At 42.7% G+C, this 18,794-nt stretch overlaps 1 protein-coding gene across 1 annotated transcript in view; it reads left to right on the top strand.

The window, feature by feature from the left end:
• The window catches only part of Utp20 (UTP20 small subunit processome component), an 81,229-nt gene that overhangs the window by 23,465 nt on the left and 38,970 nt on the right, over positions 1-18,794 (top strand). Inside the window, exons 19-27 of the mRNA XM_021175362.2 lie at positions 3,204-3,280; positions 5,619-5,698; positions 5,861-6,101; positions 8,468-8,653; positions 11,391-11,481; positions 12,262-12,347; positions 12,848-12,973; positions 16,004-16,170; positions 17,430-17,638. Of these exons, the coding sequence (XP_021031021.1) occupies positions 3,204-3,280; positions 5,619-5,698; positions 5,861-6,101; positions 8,468-8,653; positions 11,391-11,481; positions 12,262-12,347; positions 12,848-12,973; positions 16,004-16,170; positions 17,430-17,638 (1,263 nt within the window). The remainder of the gene's footprint in view (positions 1-3,203; positions 3,281-5,618; positions 5,699-5,860; positions 6,102-8,467; positions 8,654-11,390; positions 11,482-12,261; positions 12,348-12,847; positions 12,974-16,003; positions 16,171-17,429; positions 17,639-18,794) is intronic.

The following is an 18,794-nucleotide window of genomic DNA, read 5'->3' as shown; positions in this document are numbered from 1 at the left end:
CCCTTCCCCTTCCCCTTCCCTTCCCTTTAAAATTGTTCCTTCAATTATGTTTTAAATCGTATTTGGGAGGTCATACCACATAGTGACCAACAATGAAAATATTCTTGTTCCAAGGTAAAGCAAACCTTGCCTCTTTCTCTTCCACGCCTCCAATTAAGTTGTTCCTTCAGCCTATTAAATGTAGTGTCCTTTTGAGTATGTGAAGGTGTGACACAGTGACTGTGACTCTTGTGTTGCTGTGCCTAAGAAAGGGAGACTTTGACTATGCCAGCAGCCCATTTAACTTGGGGTCTCTCTTGTGTTTCTACCTAGTTATGACATGTGAGCATCTTAAAGTATAAGACTTCCCTTTCAGCTGGTGTCTGGCTTCACAAGCCTTACCAGGGAGGGAGGGACGGGGAGAGAGACAGACAGACAGAAACCAGCTTTGTCAACAGAATAATTCAGACTCTGTCCTTTAAAAGAAGGTATACAGGGTAGAGTATGATTGGTGGTGTGGGAGCAGGTTGAAGAGATGTATCATGTGAGAAGCAGAGCTGACTGCTGGCCTCTGATGCACCCCACAACAGTTTAAGTCGAGTACTCATGAGGGGTGAAGGGTCGGCAACACCATTTCCTTGTTTGTGAATTAGGAAAACAATAGTCTGTAGTCCACTGTTGCTATAGAACTGCATGAACTAAATCCAAAATCCCAGTACAAAACAAGCTACCATCTAAGCACATTATACTAGTTCTTAAGGGTATTAGCATTAATCTTTCATCAAGCATTATGTTGGTCAGCAATGACCAGGCGCTGGTGAGAAACAAAATCTCAGCCTCTGCCTTCAGGGAGACAGTGTCAGGGGCAAGGACTAGGGGACCCTCTATCTGTTCAAGAGTCTGGAAGTTTCTAGAAGGGTGATGTTTAGCTGCATCTTGAAGGAGGTGGTAATGTCCCATTCCAGAGGAAAAATGTGCAAAGGAAGTGGGGTCTGACACACATAAGTTATGCAGGGAAACTGCAAATGGATGTGGTCTTCAGGCTCCAAGGGAAACTGATACCAAAGTCCATCTGTGGTGTTACAGATGGGCTCTCCTCCCACACCCATCCTGCTGTCTGGTGGGTGATCATGCTGCTGCTGAGATTACCTCTCGATTCTGGCCGGTCTCCCCTCTGGAAGGAATTCCCTAGATCATATATTCCTTGAGGACTTTAGGTCTTTAGTTCATCATCTGAGCACTGTGCCCTGCTCTGCTGAGTAGGTGTTCATGAAAAAGGGTTTATAGAAGAGTGTTCTGTTTGATCTCTACTGGGGACATAATTTCACAGTTTCCTTTATTAGTTTTTTTTTTTTTTTTTTTTTTTTTAAGCATGAGCAGTTCAGTATATGTTAAAACAACAAAATGAGTGAAAACAGGAATTGTTTTGTTTTGTTTTCTTGTTTTTACTCTAGGCAAAATCCATTGAAAGTAGACTAAGCAAACATGGTCCTTCCATATCAGGATCATTTCATGTTATAATGCTCTCTGGCCACTGCGTTTCAAGAATTGGTGATAGCTAAGTTTTAGGATTCAGAGAATGACCATAAAACAAGTAACTATCAGAACAGCCACACTGAGTGCATGGCTGTAAAATATACAAAGAAAACTGTAAGAATAAAGTAGTTATCAGTGTTAGCCTCATTTCTATCCTTGCCATGTCAAGAAAGAACAAGCCATGTATGGCATTCTGGAAGTCTCTTTGAGGAAGAATATTTTAAAAGCCAAGCTTTGCTTCCTGTTGGATTTGGGCATGCCCAGAAGCATAGGGGATGGCATAGGATACTTTACAGAGAAGGAAACTGAGGCACGGTGAGCTCAGGCTTTGCTCAAGATCAGATAGTGCCTAGTTAGAGGAACTGAGATTCTGCCCAGGTGTCATGGATTTTACATAGTTCCTGCTTCCTGTTGCTACATACCCTTGCCTCAGGCCAGACATCTCAAGTGCTTCTATTCAGAACTGTAAAAGCAAGCATGCTAATTAATAATATATGTATGAAACCAAATCTGTCTAGAAAAGAACAAGTTTTGTGCTTTGTAATTCACAACATGACTCTCCATTCATAATCCTTCCCATAGTAATCTCACTCAGTTCTCACAGCAAAGTGTGGGCAGCGTTAGTCCCTTTTTAGCAATGACTCCTTACGAGGAAGGATACTATGTCTGGTTTAAAGCCAATATTCTTCACCACATTTATTCACGGCTGCAGGATATTGGGTTTGCCTTTGGAAAAATCTATCATGGACTCATTAGGAGCAAGCTGAGAAAGGCATTCCTCTTTCATGTAGGGTCATTCTTTGCTGGTGTGATTATTAGTGTTCTCTACATTTCATTTGGAATGGGAATTACAGCCAGAGCATGTATCTAGATCCCACTCCCAAATTTAAAAAAATAAATAAAATAAAAATCTACCATTCTCCATAGTGTCTAACCTGGAAAATGTACTATTGGTAATAATGAATGCTGTGTAGAAGCTGAGAACGCTTTAGGACCTGAGTCTAGGACCCCTAAAGTCTCTGAAAGCACAGGTTCAAGAACTCAGACATCCAAATGGTGGCAAGAACTCAGACATCTAATGGTGGCAAGAATTCAGACATCTAATGGTGGCACATGCCTTTAATCGTGGGATTTGAGAGGCAGGGACTGGCAGATCTCTTGTGATCTTGAACCAGCCTAGTCTACATTGTGAGTTCCAGGACAGCCAGAGCTATACAAAGAGATACCACCCCCACCCCCAAAAAGCAAGAAAGAATGAACTGGGGTATCAGCAATTATAGGAGGCTTCAACCACCATTCCTACAACTTGGGATTTTTAGTTTTGTTTTGTTGTTGTTGTCATTGTCGTTGTTGTCCTTTAGTGTTTACACTATTAATGTATGACGCTTTGGGTCATAGTAGTGTTTATGATGGAATTTTGTTCCCAGTTGGATTTAGACTTTGTGAGCGAACATCTGGGATAAGCTTGCATACTGTTTTCTAATGAGTATGAGTAAGATTTTAGGAGCTGGAAATTTTTATTTCACCCTGACTTCTGGGTTAATACCAAGAACCTTCCCTTGTAAATAAATGCAAGCGTCTTCCCAAACCCCACTCTCTCCAAGGGTCATGCACGTTTGAGCACTTCTCTTCTGACCTTCTCCTGCAGCCTGTCACGTGCTTACTAAACCAGTCTCTTGGACCTGCAGGTGCCACTCCGTTATCTGTTAGGTATGCTGTATGTCAACTTCAGTGCCCTCTGGGACCCTGTTATTGAGCTCATAAGGTAAGCATGGGCTGAGTGGATGGGGTCATTCACTTTAACTGATGCAGAATGATGGGGCCAGGGCCAGACCTGTGTTCCATGTAGGTGTGGTTTAAGTTTCCTTTGTGAAACAACCTGAGGAAGAAAAATAGAGATTCTCTCTAGTACCTGTTTTTCAGTAGGCTAGCTATACAAATATTTCAGTGCACTTAAATGACTGGAGGGTTTTCTTTTTACTTTATGATACTGTTTATATGATCAAAAGATATATTGTGATAATCACATATTTTTATTTTTACATAATAAGTGGCTGAACCATACTTTAAAAATAAGCACTTTTCAAAATCCTAGCTGTCTAGCATACCACCACACACACCTTTAACTCAAACAAATTATTTTAATAGTCACAAAATAGCGTATGCTGTGGTTGACATAAATCAGTCCTTTTACAGATGTTTGTCCTTGACGCTTTACTCTGGCTTTTGTCAGACTGGGAACATGTCATATGTCAGGCCTTTCCCGATCTTATTACTTCGTACTTGACAGAAGCAGAGTAAACAAATCCCTCTTCAATTTTGAACCAATTTGCCTGCTTTTTACTTTTTTTCAGAGCAATCTAACAAGGATAGTGAAAATAAATGGCTTTTGACTGGTTTGGGGGGGAGGGTTGGGGGAGCCTTCAAAAGATAGGAAGTGACATGTGTGTAGTCAGTGGTCCATTATCACAATGTTGGCTCCTGAGTCACGGAATGCTTCTAAAGTCTCCCTGCCTATAGTGGCTAGGCTATTTTATTGTTGGGGACTGTTTTCCATGTGCACTACACACTGTGCATAACCAGAGTCAGATCTAGTATAAAGTTTGTGTTCATTAGTGGGAGGCAGGTGTGCTGATGCACACTTGTAGTCCCAGGATTCAGGAGATTAAGGCAGGGAGCTTCACAAATTTGAGGCTGGGCTACGAAGCTATATGTCTCATGAAAGAGGAGGATGAAGGAGAAAGGAGTGAGGAGAAAGATAAGGGATGGAAGATTAATAGAGAAAACATGAGAATATTATTGTAGGGGCTTTAGACTGTAAAAAAAAACAAAAACAAAAATAACTACATGACTGATTCACTTCGTGTCTCAGTATTAAGTTCTGAAAGTGTTTGAGACAGATTCTAAATATGTATTCCTGGCTTGCCTTGAACTGGCTATGATGAGAAAGCTGGCTTTGAACTAACACAGATCTCTCTACCTCACAAGTGGTGACATTGGAAGCATGTGCCACCACACCCAGCTGAAAAGCTTATTTCAGATAGTCAAATTTGAATTAGGTGCAGAGAAGTATATATTTTTTAACTAACTCTAGTGCAGCAGTTATTATCTTTCTGGCAACTTTCTTTCCTTAATGGGCCCTCCCTCACATACTATCCTTCTTAGCCTTGTCAACCTGACGTAGCCCAGAGTCACCTGCAGAGAGAGTCAGTGAGTCAGTTTCTGTATTGGGTTTGTCTGAGGACTTGTCCTGACTGATGGTTACTGGGAGCACCCAGCCCTGTGGGAAGCACAGTCCCTAAGGCAGGTGCACCCAAGCCTGGGAGTAAGGCAGCACGCAGTGCTCCTCTGTGCTCTCAGTGCTCCTCGGCGCTCCTCCATGCCCTCTGCCTCTCACTTCCTCCTGTGAGACAATGAGTAGTAAGCTGGAAGTGTAAGTCAGAAAATGTTTCCCTCCCAAGTTGCTTTTGCTTATGGCGTTTGTTACAGCAACAGAGAGGAAAAGGTGGAAAGGAAAAGGTTCCATTTTTATGACTGTGTTTTTAACATTAGTCTCCCTAACTGAATATGGTAGTTGGTGCCAAGCACTCGGTGGTGGGGCCAGCAGATTGTCTGACAGTTTGGGACTTCATAATGGGTTCTAGACCAGCTTAGACTTCATAGAAAGGCTGATTCCAAGTATCATCAACAACAAAACTAAATAGTCTACATGTATCAACTTACATCTGAAAGCTCTCCTGCAGTCATTTATGAAAATAGTGTGTGTGCTGGCAAGGTGGTTCAGAAGGGGAAAGCTGTCACTGCACACGTGTGACGGCCTGAGCTCAGTCCTTGCGTCCTGCAGTAGAGAACCTAACTCTCCAAAGAGCCTGACGACTCTTCTCTGCACAGACGCTGGGCCACGGATGCCCCCCTCGGTCACGCGCATCGTATGCATGATCTATGACTAACGATGAAATAAAATACATAGTCTGTGCAATGCAGGCAGTGTACACACAGCAGATTTAACCTTAGTTGATTCTTTTACATTTTTCCAGTGGGATATTTCACACTTAAGACCAAGACCATGCTGTATTGTGTATTTTATGATCTTTTTCTCTTAGTTCTCATGCCTATGGAATGGAAAACAAGCAATTCTGGAATGTCTGCTATGAACATCTAGAAAAGGCAGCTTCCCATGCCGGTATGAGCAGGAATCTTGGAGGGCTGGGACACCGTATTTATTTGTTTAGTTTGATAAAGTTCTGAGATGGTGCTGTTCTCTTTGTGTTACTAGAAAGCACACATCCTGTCTTAAGGCTAAGCAGTGGTCTACAGGCATGAGAGTGACACTTTTCTCTTGCAGAGAAAGAACTGCAAAAGGATGTGAGAGATGAAGAGTCAACAGGAGATGAAAGTTGGGAGCAAACCCAGGAAGGAGACGTTGGGGATCTTTACCAGCAGCAGTTAGCATTGAAAACCGACTGTCGGGAGCGACTGGACCATACCAACTTCCGATTCTTGCTTTGGCGAGCTTTGGCTAAATTCCCAGAGCGAGTAGAGCCACGGTCCAGGGAACTCTCCCCTCTTTTCCTAAGATTCATCAAGTAAGTAGCTAGGCCTCTGCCCCTGGCACAGTGTAAAGGCGAGGTATCAGCCTCCTTCCTGGCTGGGCATTTTGCATTTTTTGTCATGTTTCAAACCATTATCATGTCTGCAAAGCACTTCCTCCCTCAGGTAAACACTAAACCAGTTTTGTTCACATTTAGTTATATATGAATCAACATACAAATAGTGCTAATAAAATAGGTCAGGTTACCACAGAGGAGGCGCCATGTTGAGTTTGGTCAGTGTACAAAGGCCTTGCTCTTTCTTTCCCTGTTCATTGTTTTCGTACTTGCCTGGGAGTGACATAACCATGTCTCTGTTCGAGTCTCAATGCCGAGGAATGTACTCTTGAAGAATAGTAAGAGCTTCCTGAAGCCTTGTTTTGTTTGAGTGTGTAAGTCTGAGAGTCTTGAGTGCTTTGAACGGATTGCTTCGAAGGGATGTGTTGTGTAGAACAGAACTAAGTAATAAGTTCTAGTGTGCTTTGTCACATGGGAAGGAGGTATGGGGTTAGATTGAGTAGGACATAAGCCACAGCATGTCGAGCTTGTCCAGGGAACAGAAAGGAGATTTGGGTGACCAGTTTAGAATGATCCAAGGAGAGACTCAGTAGAGGTCAGAGCAGAAAGTTAGTCCTGGCCTTGTGAGAGTGAGGTGTTTGGCCTTCATCGTCAGGGAAGAGGGCAGTTAAGCAAAAACATGAAGGACTTGCAGATGTTGGCCACGTCTGGAGCACAGCTCTATGCTCTCAGGGGACACTCCCTGGAAGATTTCACCTGTGATACTGGTCTCCTTAATCACCTCTAATTTCTCAGCTCCAGCTAACCAACATCAATTGTCCTAGTAACACAAAGGTTCCACTTCAGTGGTGGCTGGCCTTTTGGTAATTGTGTCTGATTCTTCAGTTCCAGCTGACCAGAACCACAGAATCTCAATTCAAAATAGCAACAGCCCTGAGAGAGTCGTTAAATTTTCCTCTGAAACTTCACAAGTTAGGCCTCCATCTTCTGCACTACTATGAACAGTATCTTTGGAGCTCTTAAGAACTTCCTAATGAACTCTAAACACTCAATGGCTTTTCTAGTCCAAAGTTCCAAAGTCCTTCCCCAAAACATGTCACAGCAATATCCCCACACTCCTGGTACCAGCTTCTGTCTTGACACAAAGCCGCTCCCTTATGAAAAAGAGCTGTCTGGCTTTTCTCTTGAGTTGTGTAGGAGGTCTTAGAGGAAATGGCTGCTGTTTAGCAAAGTAGCTAGGGCTGTGCCTCGGAAAGCTGAGTTTGGTGTTCATAGACTGTACATGTCCCACTATAATAACTCTCAGTAAGTATCATCACCCTTTCGTTTAAGGACAAAGAGCTTTCTGTAAGGATGCTATGGAGGATAGGAGCAGAAACAGGAGCCTGTAGTAGAAGTGGGCCACCCATATTAGAGGAAGACCCTGGTAGTCTCCTAGTGTAGGCCTTTTATCTTTAAAACATTATCTGTTTTCATGCTAGAATGATACTGTTTTGATACAAGCAGCTTTTTAGTTTGTTAGGAAATAAGATAATGTTTCTGACTTGGTTACATTTTGCTTACTATTGCTTTGACTATTTAAGTTTGTAATTTTATATTTTTGAAAGGACATTGGCAAAGTGGGAAAGAAATACAGTCCTAATAGTTTTTTAAAATTTATTTATTATTTTATGTATTACATATGAGCACACTGTAACTGTCTTCAGACACACCAGAAAAGGGCATTGGATCCCATTACAGATGGTTGTGAGCCACCATGTGGTAGCTGGAAATTGAACTCAGAACCTCTGGAAGAGCAGTCAGTGCTCTTAACCGCTGAGCCATCTCTCCAGCCCTCAGTCCTAATATTTTACAATAATCTTTCAATATAGTCCACTTCTGACCATCTGTGCTTCCAGAGATAAGGCCGATCTCACTTCAGCACATAGTAGGCATTTCAAATCTTTTCAACACTGAAGTAGTAAGGCAGACCACCTTCTCCTGATAGTGACTGACTTGTCAGTGAGACAGACTGAAGGAGAGAGAACACTAGTGCTGCACACATGACTCAGTGCTTAAGAGCCCTGGCTGCTCTTGTAAAGACCAGAGTAGAGTTCCCAGCACCTACATGGTGGCTGACAGCCATCTGTAACTTCAGCCCAGGGGATCCAATGCCCTTTTCTGCTGACCTCTGCTGCTACCAAACACATAACATGCAGGCAAAGCACCCAGCACATAGAGTAAAATAAGTGTGTGTGTGTGTTCGTTCGTTCGTTCGTTCGTTCGTTCGTTCGTTCCAGTGTGCCATAGGTGCCTTTCTGATGCACACACTCCTCACTGTTGCTTTCACCTACGTCCTCTTACAGCAATGAGTATTATCCAGCAGATCTGCAAGTTGCTCCTACTCAGGATCTACGCAAAAAAGGCAGAGGAGCAGTGGCTGAGGAGGAGGAGGAAGAACCTGCTGCTGGGGAGGAGGAGGAACTGGAGGAAGAGGCCGTGCCCACAGAGGACGCGCCCCAGAAGAAAAAGACGAGAAGGGCTGCAGCAAAGTGAGTTCCCCACCATAGGCTGATCATGGAGCTGTGCTTGTAGGGAGAGCAGTGCAGCCCTTCCTGTCTGCCTGGGAAATGGCTTCATGAAAGATGGACTCCTCAGATAATTATTGATATACCGTCCTGAGATTCTCTTGACAGTTTCGTCAGTCTTTGGAGATTCTTACTCTGAAACATGCTGGTGCCAGGCATTGAGAACTGTCTGTGGTGTTCTGTGACATCAAAGAGAAAGGCAGACAGACCCAGAATGATACAAGTGACATTGATGGGGGTCTGCTGGTATTGATGCTACCCAGAAACGCACTTCTGTAGGTGTGGCCCAGTCAATTGCATGTTACTATCTTGGATCTCTCTGCCCTTTTCTTTGGTCTCTTGGCCACTGTGAAGATTGCTGCTTTGTTTTGGAACAGTTGCTGACTCGCTTTCTTGTGTCACCACAGAATCTGAGCACATGAGGAACTGTTGGTGTGGCTTTTTTTGTCATGGTTCCTTTACAGATGAGAGCATTGCAGGCTAGGGCGCTGTGTTGTGCAGCAGGGAACAGGCGGCAGAGCCTCTGGTCAGTACCTGCCTTTGCCTCCGGCTTGGCTCCTGCTTGTTACCTGTGCTACAGTGTCTCCCAGTTCCCTTGGTTATTCATTTACCTAAAGTGTTCCAAACTATAAAAAAGGAAAAAAAGGGGCGGGGGGGGGGCTGCTTTTAGAGGCTCTTTGAGCTTACCTGAAGATTGTTTAGATTGAGGATCTATCTGATCTGCCAGGCTGGTGCTGCCCTTAAACTTTTAGATCTCACTTGTGTGTTTCAACACTAGCCGTTTATAGATTTATCCATTTGATAGCTCGCCAGTGCTCTTTGCTAAGTGCAGGGCTGCAAAGATGAACTGCAAACATCTACAATGTAAGAGTGTGTCATATCGCTGGTCAAATCATGTTTATGGGGTTTCTGGAAACACTGTAAAGAATTATTTCCTTCTACCACAAAGACTGAGACAAAGACTGGGGGAAGACCTTTTACAGAGGGAAGGATACCTTTGCTGCTGACAGACGAAAGACTGGCTGATGCCAGTGTTATAGAGGGAAGGACCTGTCAGCCAGTGGAAAGAGTGTACAAAGGCCCAGGAAGGGTCACGGCCAAGTTGCATGTAACTTTAGTTCCTTCTTCTTCTCTCCTCGGTTTCCATCATCATAATCCCTAACAAAAGATTACTTCGAGCTATGTGTTTGCTGAATAAATGAATGAGCCATTTATCCAGTCACACCGTGGCCTTTTTCATCCCTGGACCTGCACACACACTCTTTCCCAATGCCCTGGCCTCACTTCTACCCACTGAGAAAATCTGTTCATACTTGAAGGTGTACTTGTAGTTCTTCACTGAAGTTATCTTAGGTGGCTTCACACTCAAATAGCTGACCATAACTTGTATCATGGAACCCCTGCTTGCTTTGGATTTTAGCTCCCTACAGCTAGCTCTTTCTTATGAAAATCATAAGGTGCTTTCACAATCCGTAGGGGTTCAAGTGGTATTCTCATTATCTGCCTTCCTCCTGGTCCATTGAAGTGTTCTTAAGAAACTTGTCTAAAAACATTAAAAGTGGAGAGGTGCTTGACCTGTAGCTCAGTAGGCAGAGTGCTTGCCTGGCATGCATGTGGCTCTGTGCTCAGGCAGCATTCTATGAGCCCAGCATGGTAGTGCACACATAACATTTCAGTCTGGAGGTGGAGGTAGGAGTTGTTGACAGTGAGCCTCATCTACATAGTTCAGGAGCAGAAAGAAAGAAGAAAAAGAGAAATTCTGTAAGGATTCATCTACTTCCCATACCCAAACCTAGAACATTGCTCTCAAGTTCCATCATTGAAAATGGGAATAAATTGTGCTGGCTATGTGGCACACATGCACACACACAGACACAAACACACACACACCTACCTTTAATCACAGCACTTAGAAAGTAGATGCAAGCAAATCTCTGAGTTCAAAGCAGCCTGATGTACATAGCAAGTTCCAGGCAAACCAGCCCTACATAGTCAGTCCATGAGACCCTGAAGAGTAGGAAAAGGGAAGGTGAGTGGATGAACTGATAATGAGACCCTCAGAGCTATCTCAGTGTATGAGTAGGCCGATGCTTCCAGTGACTAACCTTGCTTGCTAGAGTCCGTGTACTAGGGAATCAGGTGGGCAAATGAGGTAGACACGCTTCTCTATCTGCTTCAGTAGACGATATGTTTGTTCTGGGCAGTCCTGTCGGCCTCCTACCTCTCCATCCCAGAGCCTTTCTGTATGTTTGTCAGTTGTGCAAGCAAAAGCCATTGTCACCTAAACCCAGTTGTATGCCATCCGTGTTTATGTTCTGTGAGCAAGAGGCAGGTGAATTCTGCGACTTCCTTGCCTGACACGTGGAACCTCACAAAGGACTAAGTCCCCAAACCATCCCTGCTCATCTGCTGAGAGCCTACTGTTTTCTCCACCTTCTGTCCAGTTTTGATTTAGCTAAAGCCTTTCTACCTCATCCTGAGGGTTTACTGTGGTGCAAAGCCTGGATTGTGGGGCACCACCGCCTGAGATTGAAGTTTCCAGAAAATAATCTTTCTAAGCATTAAAATTTTGCTTGGGTGATTAACAACAGACTTCTGGGTGGACTGTGTGGAATACTTGTCAGAAGATAAAGTGGTGGGTAATGTTATTTCAAGGTGGTCTCTATTATTTACTTCTACAGTAACCTCTCGTTTTGTTTAGGCAGCTCATTGCTCATTTACAAGTCTTCTCTAAGTTCTCAAACCCACGGGCCTTATATCTAGAATCCAAGTTGTACGAGTTGTATCTTCAGGTGAGCCACATAAATTCTGTGTGCTTTGACCTCTCAACCTTTCTCACATTTTCTTTACCAGAGCAACCTGGGTTTTCGGCAGTCGTGGACAGGACCCATCTCTCGATTTTAAGTACTATTATGTTAATAGGCTCACACACTAGAAAACCATCTTCATGTATAATTTTAGCTTGCACTAGTTTAGTTGACTCTGAAGTCAGCTTCAGTATGGAGTGACTGACGCTGAGCAGCTGTATTAGAAGAAGAACGGTAAAGTCATGGTTAGATCATAGGGAAGGCTGACGGGTGCCTTTCCTTCATGGGAAGTCAGCCATGCTGGGGACTCGTGTTTCTGAATCCATTCAGTAGAATGAGATCGGGTATGTTAAATGGTTGTTAGCTGTAATTATAATGTATATCCCCAACTCCAAAAAAGATGACTGGGAAATGCAACGTTCTCATATGTGGACAGTCTTTTAGAGGAACCTAATCTGCTCAGCAGACTGACCGTAGACGCCTCTGACCATAGGAATAGTCTTTTCAACTTACTAACCAGTCCCCTCTTGACATTTGCTGACTAATAACTGTATATATATTAACTGTATAGTATAGAATGTCCTTGTCACAGAGCCAGCACAGTTGGTTAAAATCCAGGCTCACACAGAGAATTCGGGTCAGAGTTTCGTTTTCTCTTCTTCTTTTTTTTAAGATAGAGTCTTACTATTTGGTTAGTTAAATTTCTATTTCATGGTTTATATATGTATTACTTCATTAACTTATTCTGTAAAATGTCATTTCTAGTTATTGCTGCACCAAGATCAGGCTGTGCAAAAAATAACCTTGGACTGCATAATGACGTATAGACATCCTCATATCCTCCCTTACAGGTGAGCAACATAAGCTAGAGAAACATCACCTTTTACCTTCTGAAATAATGTCTCACAGGCCTAAGAAGTCCCCCTCTTCCGAAGTAATCATAACTGTTTACAGGCAAGAAATGAAAGCCTGAAGTGTATTTGTGGAATTATTGTCTGCAGATAAGAAAATGGAAAGGAGAGTATTAGTTTTAAAAATATGTCTTAGAAAGTAGTAACATTTCTCTGTCCTTGTTAACATAATTCCATAAAACCCTTGCGAATGGTGCTGCCTGGGAAGAAAAGCTTCTGTGCCATGTGCTCCTAAACATCAGGTTAGGGACCAACGCTCATCCCTTCCAAGCCATTTACCTCTTACAACTTACAGACATTTTGTGAGGATTGTCCTTCCGGGTGTGGGCTTCAGTATGAACTACTTACTATGTATTTTAGCTGTACTTGTACACACTGCTCTTTCCATCGTTGGCAAGTGCCCTGCACTGAGCGACAGGTTGTGCTGTGTCTTTTGAAAGGGAAAACTTACAAAGGCTGCTGGACGACAGGAGCTTTAAGGAAGAGATCGTGCATTTCAACATCTCAGAAGATAACACGGTAGTGAAAGCGGCCCACCGGGCAGACTTGTTTCCGATTCTGATGAGGTACGTATACTACTTAAAAATGTAAATCAAAACACGGTTCTGATACAGTCATGATTGTTTTCAGCAATTGTAATGGAAACATTTCATTGTTTCTGCTTTCTGCTTGTTTAAATGGGGTCTCCTTAGCCCAGGCTGGCCTCAGACTCTGTGTAGCTGAGGATGACCTTGAACTATTGTTGAGGCATGCATCACCATGCTTAGTTCTATGCGGTCCTGGGGATTGAACCCAGGGCTTTGTGTGTGCTGGGTAAGCACTTCGCCTGCTGAGCCATATCTCTGCCCCTGCTTTTTCTCTTCTTTACCTGGATCTTTTGGACATTGGCTCCAGACTGTACTCGGAGTCTTCATAGACACATAATTGGAGAAAAAGGTGAAGACAAAATAGGCTTATTTTCTACAGTGCCCTTTGAATGTTGGCTCTGCGAATGGACTGTTTTACTGGTCTGTGCTGAAGCAGGAGGCTGTGTGAGGTAGTCCTGCTGCACACTGGTTATCTCAGAGTGACGTTTATGTACGTGAGTTGCAAGCTAAACTAGCTGCACCCTTTTTTTCATGCAACACCATTTTTATTTGAAAGCCTAGATAATGAAGAATCTTTCAGTTTAAACTTGGATATTTCACAGGAATTTCCTTAACAATGCAGTGAGTTTGACAATTCAAAGAAAACAAATGACAGAATTTGTTTCAAGTTACTAATTTAACAGTCAAATGAAAATTAGGATTTTGGAAAACTTACGTCTGTTCCTGTGAGCTTACTCCCCAGTTACTTGAAAACATGTGAGATGGATAATAGTACTTTTAAAAAGTCTCAAAGACCAAAAAAGTAAATAAATAAATAAATAAATAAATAAATAAATAGTTGATTAATACACCTCTTCTTTTGGTTTACAGTGAGATGTGTCAGCCTTTGACATTTCTACATGATTTGTTCTGCCATTGCTTTCCAAGTAACTGATGCGTGTTCCCGGGTCAGTGTGTGCAAAGGCCAAGAGGAATAGAGTTTAGTGAAACAAAGTTTCTAGAGTTTGTTGGTAGAGTTTCATATTCCATATTTTAGGCAGTTGGTTGAGATTTTGTGAGGTATCAAAATGAAATAGCCACAATTATTTGCAGGTTTCTTTCTGCCTGATCTAACACAAATGAGCTTTTTCCATTCCAGTGGATTAGATGCCGGAGCGACATGAGCATCTGGTCATCTTCTATTAAGCCATTCAGACAATAGAGCAGAGCCTCACTAGTGTCTCACGAGTGGTGAGATATTGGAGAAGAGAATTATTTTTCATTAAAATGTTATTTATATTAATATGTTTTGTTTCAATGAATTCATAAAACAGTATTTTTTTAATATTACTCAGTTTTCATTTCTCAAATTAGTAACTACCATAGGTAAACTCAGACAAAAGTTCTCTAGGTCTCAATAGTTTAAAAGTGTTTTAATGTTAAATCACTATATATTCAAGTTTTGAGTGTTGTCATTAAGGTTTCTTACACTAAAATGTAGCAGTTAGCTGGGTTGCATACCTTTTACCCTAGCACCCAGCATGCAGAGGCATGCTAATATTTGTATAAAGCCAGCCTGGTCTACATAGCAAGTTCTTGATCAGATAGAGCTACATAGGGGGACCCTATCTCAAATAAACAAAGTAACTTTTAATTAGATATCTAAAGGTTTATGAGAAATGAATGTTAAATATTGTTAGTAAGCATATATTAAAATGGTCCCATTGGTTGGTTGTTTAACTGTGAGTCTTTCTCTGTTTTATTCCTGTTGATGCTCTGATGGGTCTTGGTGCATTCCCCGGGATACACTTAGGTGATGTGGGAGATCAGGTGGAACTGTGTTTAGAGATGTGATTGGTGGGCTGAGAGGCTCAATGTCAGAGCATTGGCGCTCCTGCAGAGGACTGTCTGATCACTGTCAAAACTGCTAGACGGTCACAGCTGTCAGTAACTTTTGCCTCTGTGGCCACCAGGCACACACACATGCCAGCAAAATATGCACATATGAAATAAGATAATAATAATCTTTTAAAAATACAAGAGAGCCGGGCATGGTGGCGCACGCCTTTAATCCCAGCACTCGGGAGGCAGAGGCAGGTGGATTTCTGAGTTCAAGGCCAGCCTTGTCTACAGAGTGAGTTCCAGGACAGCCAGGGCTACACAGAGAAACCCTGTCTCGAAAAAACCAAAATAAAGTAAAATAAAAATACAAGAGAAATGTATTTCGAGCCTAGTGGGATACTGTGTGCACATAATCCTAGGAGGCAGGTTCAAGGCCAGTGTAGACAGTAAAAGGAAGAAAGGGAAGGAAGAAATGCTGTGTGTTTTGTTTATTGGTTAGTCTAGTGTATAGTTTTATTGGGAGGGAGGGGAATGGGAAATAATGTTTTATGTTTATAAGCAAAATTAGTGCTGGTTTTTATTCTCACTCATTAACCCATCCATTACTTTTACGACCTCCCATAAAGAAAGGAAGGTCTCTTTCCTTCTCTCTCTATACTGTGAAGCTGTAGCATAGAAATTACATCTTTCCTTAAAAGCTTAAAAAACATACATGTAAAACTAAATAAGCTCTGTGTGATCTTGTTGTGTTTGTTTGATTTGAGACAGGGTCTTATTTTACAGCTCTGGCTTGCTGCGAATGCACGGAGATCTGACTGCCTCTGCCTCTCCTTTGGTTTTTCTTTTATATACCTTTTGCAGGTTTAGTTGCTTTTTGTTTCTGATTTGGTTTTTTCCTAGATTTTAACTAAAATCTTTCTAGTATCCTTTTTTCTTACAGACACTTTGTTCACTTCCTTTTAATGTCTATTTTACTGGTTTCCTTTTTCCTTGATTTAACTCACCCTTGACTTGCCTGTTTTATTGCTTTTTCTATCTCTGACTTTTGCTACTTGTTTTTCTAAACACCTGTTTTGCTTTTCTCTTGCCTTTATATCTGTTGAAGGTGCTCATTACAGACCTGTAGCAAAACAAGCAGCTAGTGAGATAGCTAGCATGTGTAAGGACAATGCTCTTTTGACTTTTCAGAATTTTGTATGGACGGATGAAGAATAAGACAGGGAGTAAAACCCAGGGCAAATCTGCTTCAGGAACCCGCATGGCAATTGTTTTGCGGTTCCTCGCAGGGACCCAACCTGAAGAGATCCAGTTATTCTTAGACCTACTATCTGAACCAGTGAAGCACTTCAAGAACGGTAGGTCCCTGCTGCCTCCCTTGCTGAACGCACGCCTTTGCAGTGAACTTGTGCCGTTCCTGGATGGAAGTCTTTGTACCTGGGCTGCTGCTCCCCCCACCCCTCCCCCACCCCTGTGATCTAACCTGAGCTTAATCTCTCTGTAATTCTTTAGCCATTTAGTCATGTATTCCTCCACAGAATCATTTGCCTGTGGAGCAGTGACTTGTCTTTACCTCCTGAGTCCCAGATTCTCAGCTCAGTTGGAAAGCAGTGAAGTGTGTGCAACGGTGCAGGCTAAGCTCTGGCTGGCTTCTGTCGTAATGTGTCAGAGTGAGGACTTGCCATGACTAGATGTGTTGAGCCCTTACTTTAACATAACATTGCAAGCATCAGTTAACATTTAAAACAAGCACAGGAATTCTCATTACGTAATTGTCCCCGTTTTACAAATGAGGACACTGGTAGAGGTAGGATTTTAACTCAGACATTTCTGACTATAAAATCCTTTGTTTGAGTTCCAAAATGTATTGGCTTTAGCCTAACATAAATATTTCTTTGGTAGTGTAATGTGTTTTGTTTCAGCTCAATGAATAGGAGAGTGACCCTAATGAGTACTAGCATTTTGTTGGGTGGGTGGCCCCCAGATGGAGGGTGTACAAATGATACGGTTTAAGAGATCTGGTTAAGTTGTACATCAGTAATTTATCCTCTTATTGTAGATGGCTGTGCAAAGCTTAAGCAGTATCAATTCAGATCTTTTTAGTTTTTATAACTCGTCAAACTCAGCATAGCTCAGTAACTCCAGTGTTCAGGAATAGTATTTTTTAAAATTGGGTGAGCCAGGTGTGATGGTGCATACCATTAATCCCAACACTTGGGAGGCAGAGAGAGGTGGATCTCTGATAGGTCACAGACAGCCTGGTTTATATAATGAGTACCAGGACAGCCAGAGCTACATAGTAGAAAAACCCTGTCTCAAGAAAGAAAATAACAGTAATAAATAAAATAAAACTGGGTGAGATTTACACTCAGAGTCAGCTCTCAGACTACTTACTTATCTTTCTTTATCCCTCAGTTTCCCTATCTGAAATATGAACAGTAAAATAGCTCACTGAGCATCTGGTAAGAGTTGGGAGATAGTACCTGAGAGAAGAATGCTGGCACCTGTAAATAACACATCACTAGAGAAACTGTGCTGTTTAGGGAGCTGGGGAGGATGCCGTGATCAGCAGCAGACTAATATTTCACCGCACGGCACATCCTCTCCATTTCACTAGGGGACTGCTGTTCTGCTGTCATCCAGGCAGTAGAGGATTTGGATGTGTCTAAAGCTCTTCCTGTGGGGCGGCAGCACGGAGTCTTGAACAGCCTGGAGGTTGTGTTGAAGAACATCAGTCATCTCATCAGCGCATACCTTCCCAAGATCCTGCAGATCCTACTGTGTATGACAGCAACTGTCTCCCACATCCTCGACCAGCGAGAGAAGGTGAGAGGATCGCAGTAGATGCTTGCCTCTGAGCGTTTGTCTTGGGAGTTGGGATGGAGTCACTAATGTTCAGACAGAACCCATGGTCTGTTTAGAAGTTAATGCTGAAGCCAGTGCAGTGTCTTGAATAAATAAGCAGCATGGTGAGCAGGACTGGTGAGTTAGCTGGCCGGCTACTGAGAGGAGAATGCTATAGAGTTTTCTGTTGAACTGTATTCCATACCTGTTCCGACACAATAGGAACATGGCCCTGAGCCTACTTTGGAGAACGTGGAGAAGGACATATGTACATTATAATGCACTGAAGGCTTCTTGGAGTAGTTGGGGTTTGAAGTAAAGATCCAGCCTCAGATTTTTGCCTCTGAGTCGTCTCTGTTGATTCATAATATATCCAGTGCCTTCCAAATGCAGTCTTAAGTAGAAGTGGTTGCCAAAGTCTTAGGCTGCTTTTTGGAAGACATAAACCAGCCTTGGTGATGAAATGGTTGACCAGAGCTGACCCCTGAGGTAGCACAGGTATGGTATGGTCGAAGAAGAGAGAGGCAGAGGTGTCTGGAGCACAGTGAGGGGGAAGCATCCAGTAAGTAAGGTTGGTGCTATAACATGGACCTACATGGGAGAGTGAACATATTGCCTGCTGGGGTCTCCCGACACACCTTGAGCAGGGGATTGATCAATACACTGCTGTATGTCGGCTGTGGTTGGACACGGCAGTAAGATTCACTTAAGGAGGCAGACGAAGGAGGACCATAAGTTCAAGGTTAGCCTGAGCTACATTTAAAAAAAAAATACTGTTTTAATCCAGGTGTGCTGGCCAACACTCTGGAAGCAGAGGCAGGTGGATCTCTTGAGTTGGAGGCCAGCCTGGTCTATATATTAAGTTTCAGGAGAGCAAGGACTATATAGTACAACCCTGAGTCAAAAAAGGGGGTAAAATGCCTTGGTTGCTTTGTGGGAAAGAGGCTTTGCTTAGAGAAGTCAAAGGTGACACCAAAAAGAGGTCATGGAAAATTGTGTTTTATGCAGATTTAAAAGAGAAGATGACACTTGCCACTCATGCTTTAGAACAAGCCGACGTGTTGGGCACATGTTATGTCATGAAGGGTGTCAAGTTTCATAAAGATGCATCCTTTGGACTTTTTTTTTTTTTTTTTTT

The sequence above is a fragment of the Mus caroli genome, chromosome 10 (genome assembly GCF_900094665.2).
Source record: "Mus caroli chromosome 10, CAROLI_EIJ_v1.1, whole genome shotgun sequence".
Lineage (NCBI taxonomy): Eukaryota > Metazoa > Chordata > Mammalia > Rodentia > Muridae > Mus > Mus caroli.
Note: the sequence above shows the minus strand (reverse complement) of the source record. Positions and strands in the feature narration are given on the sequence as shown.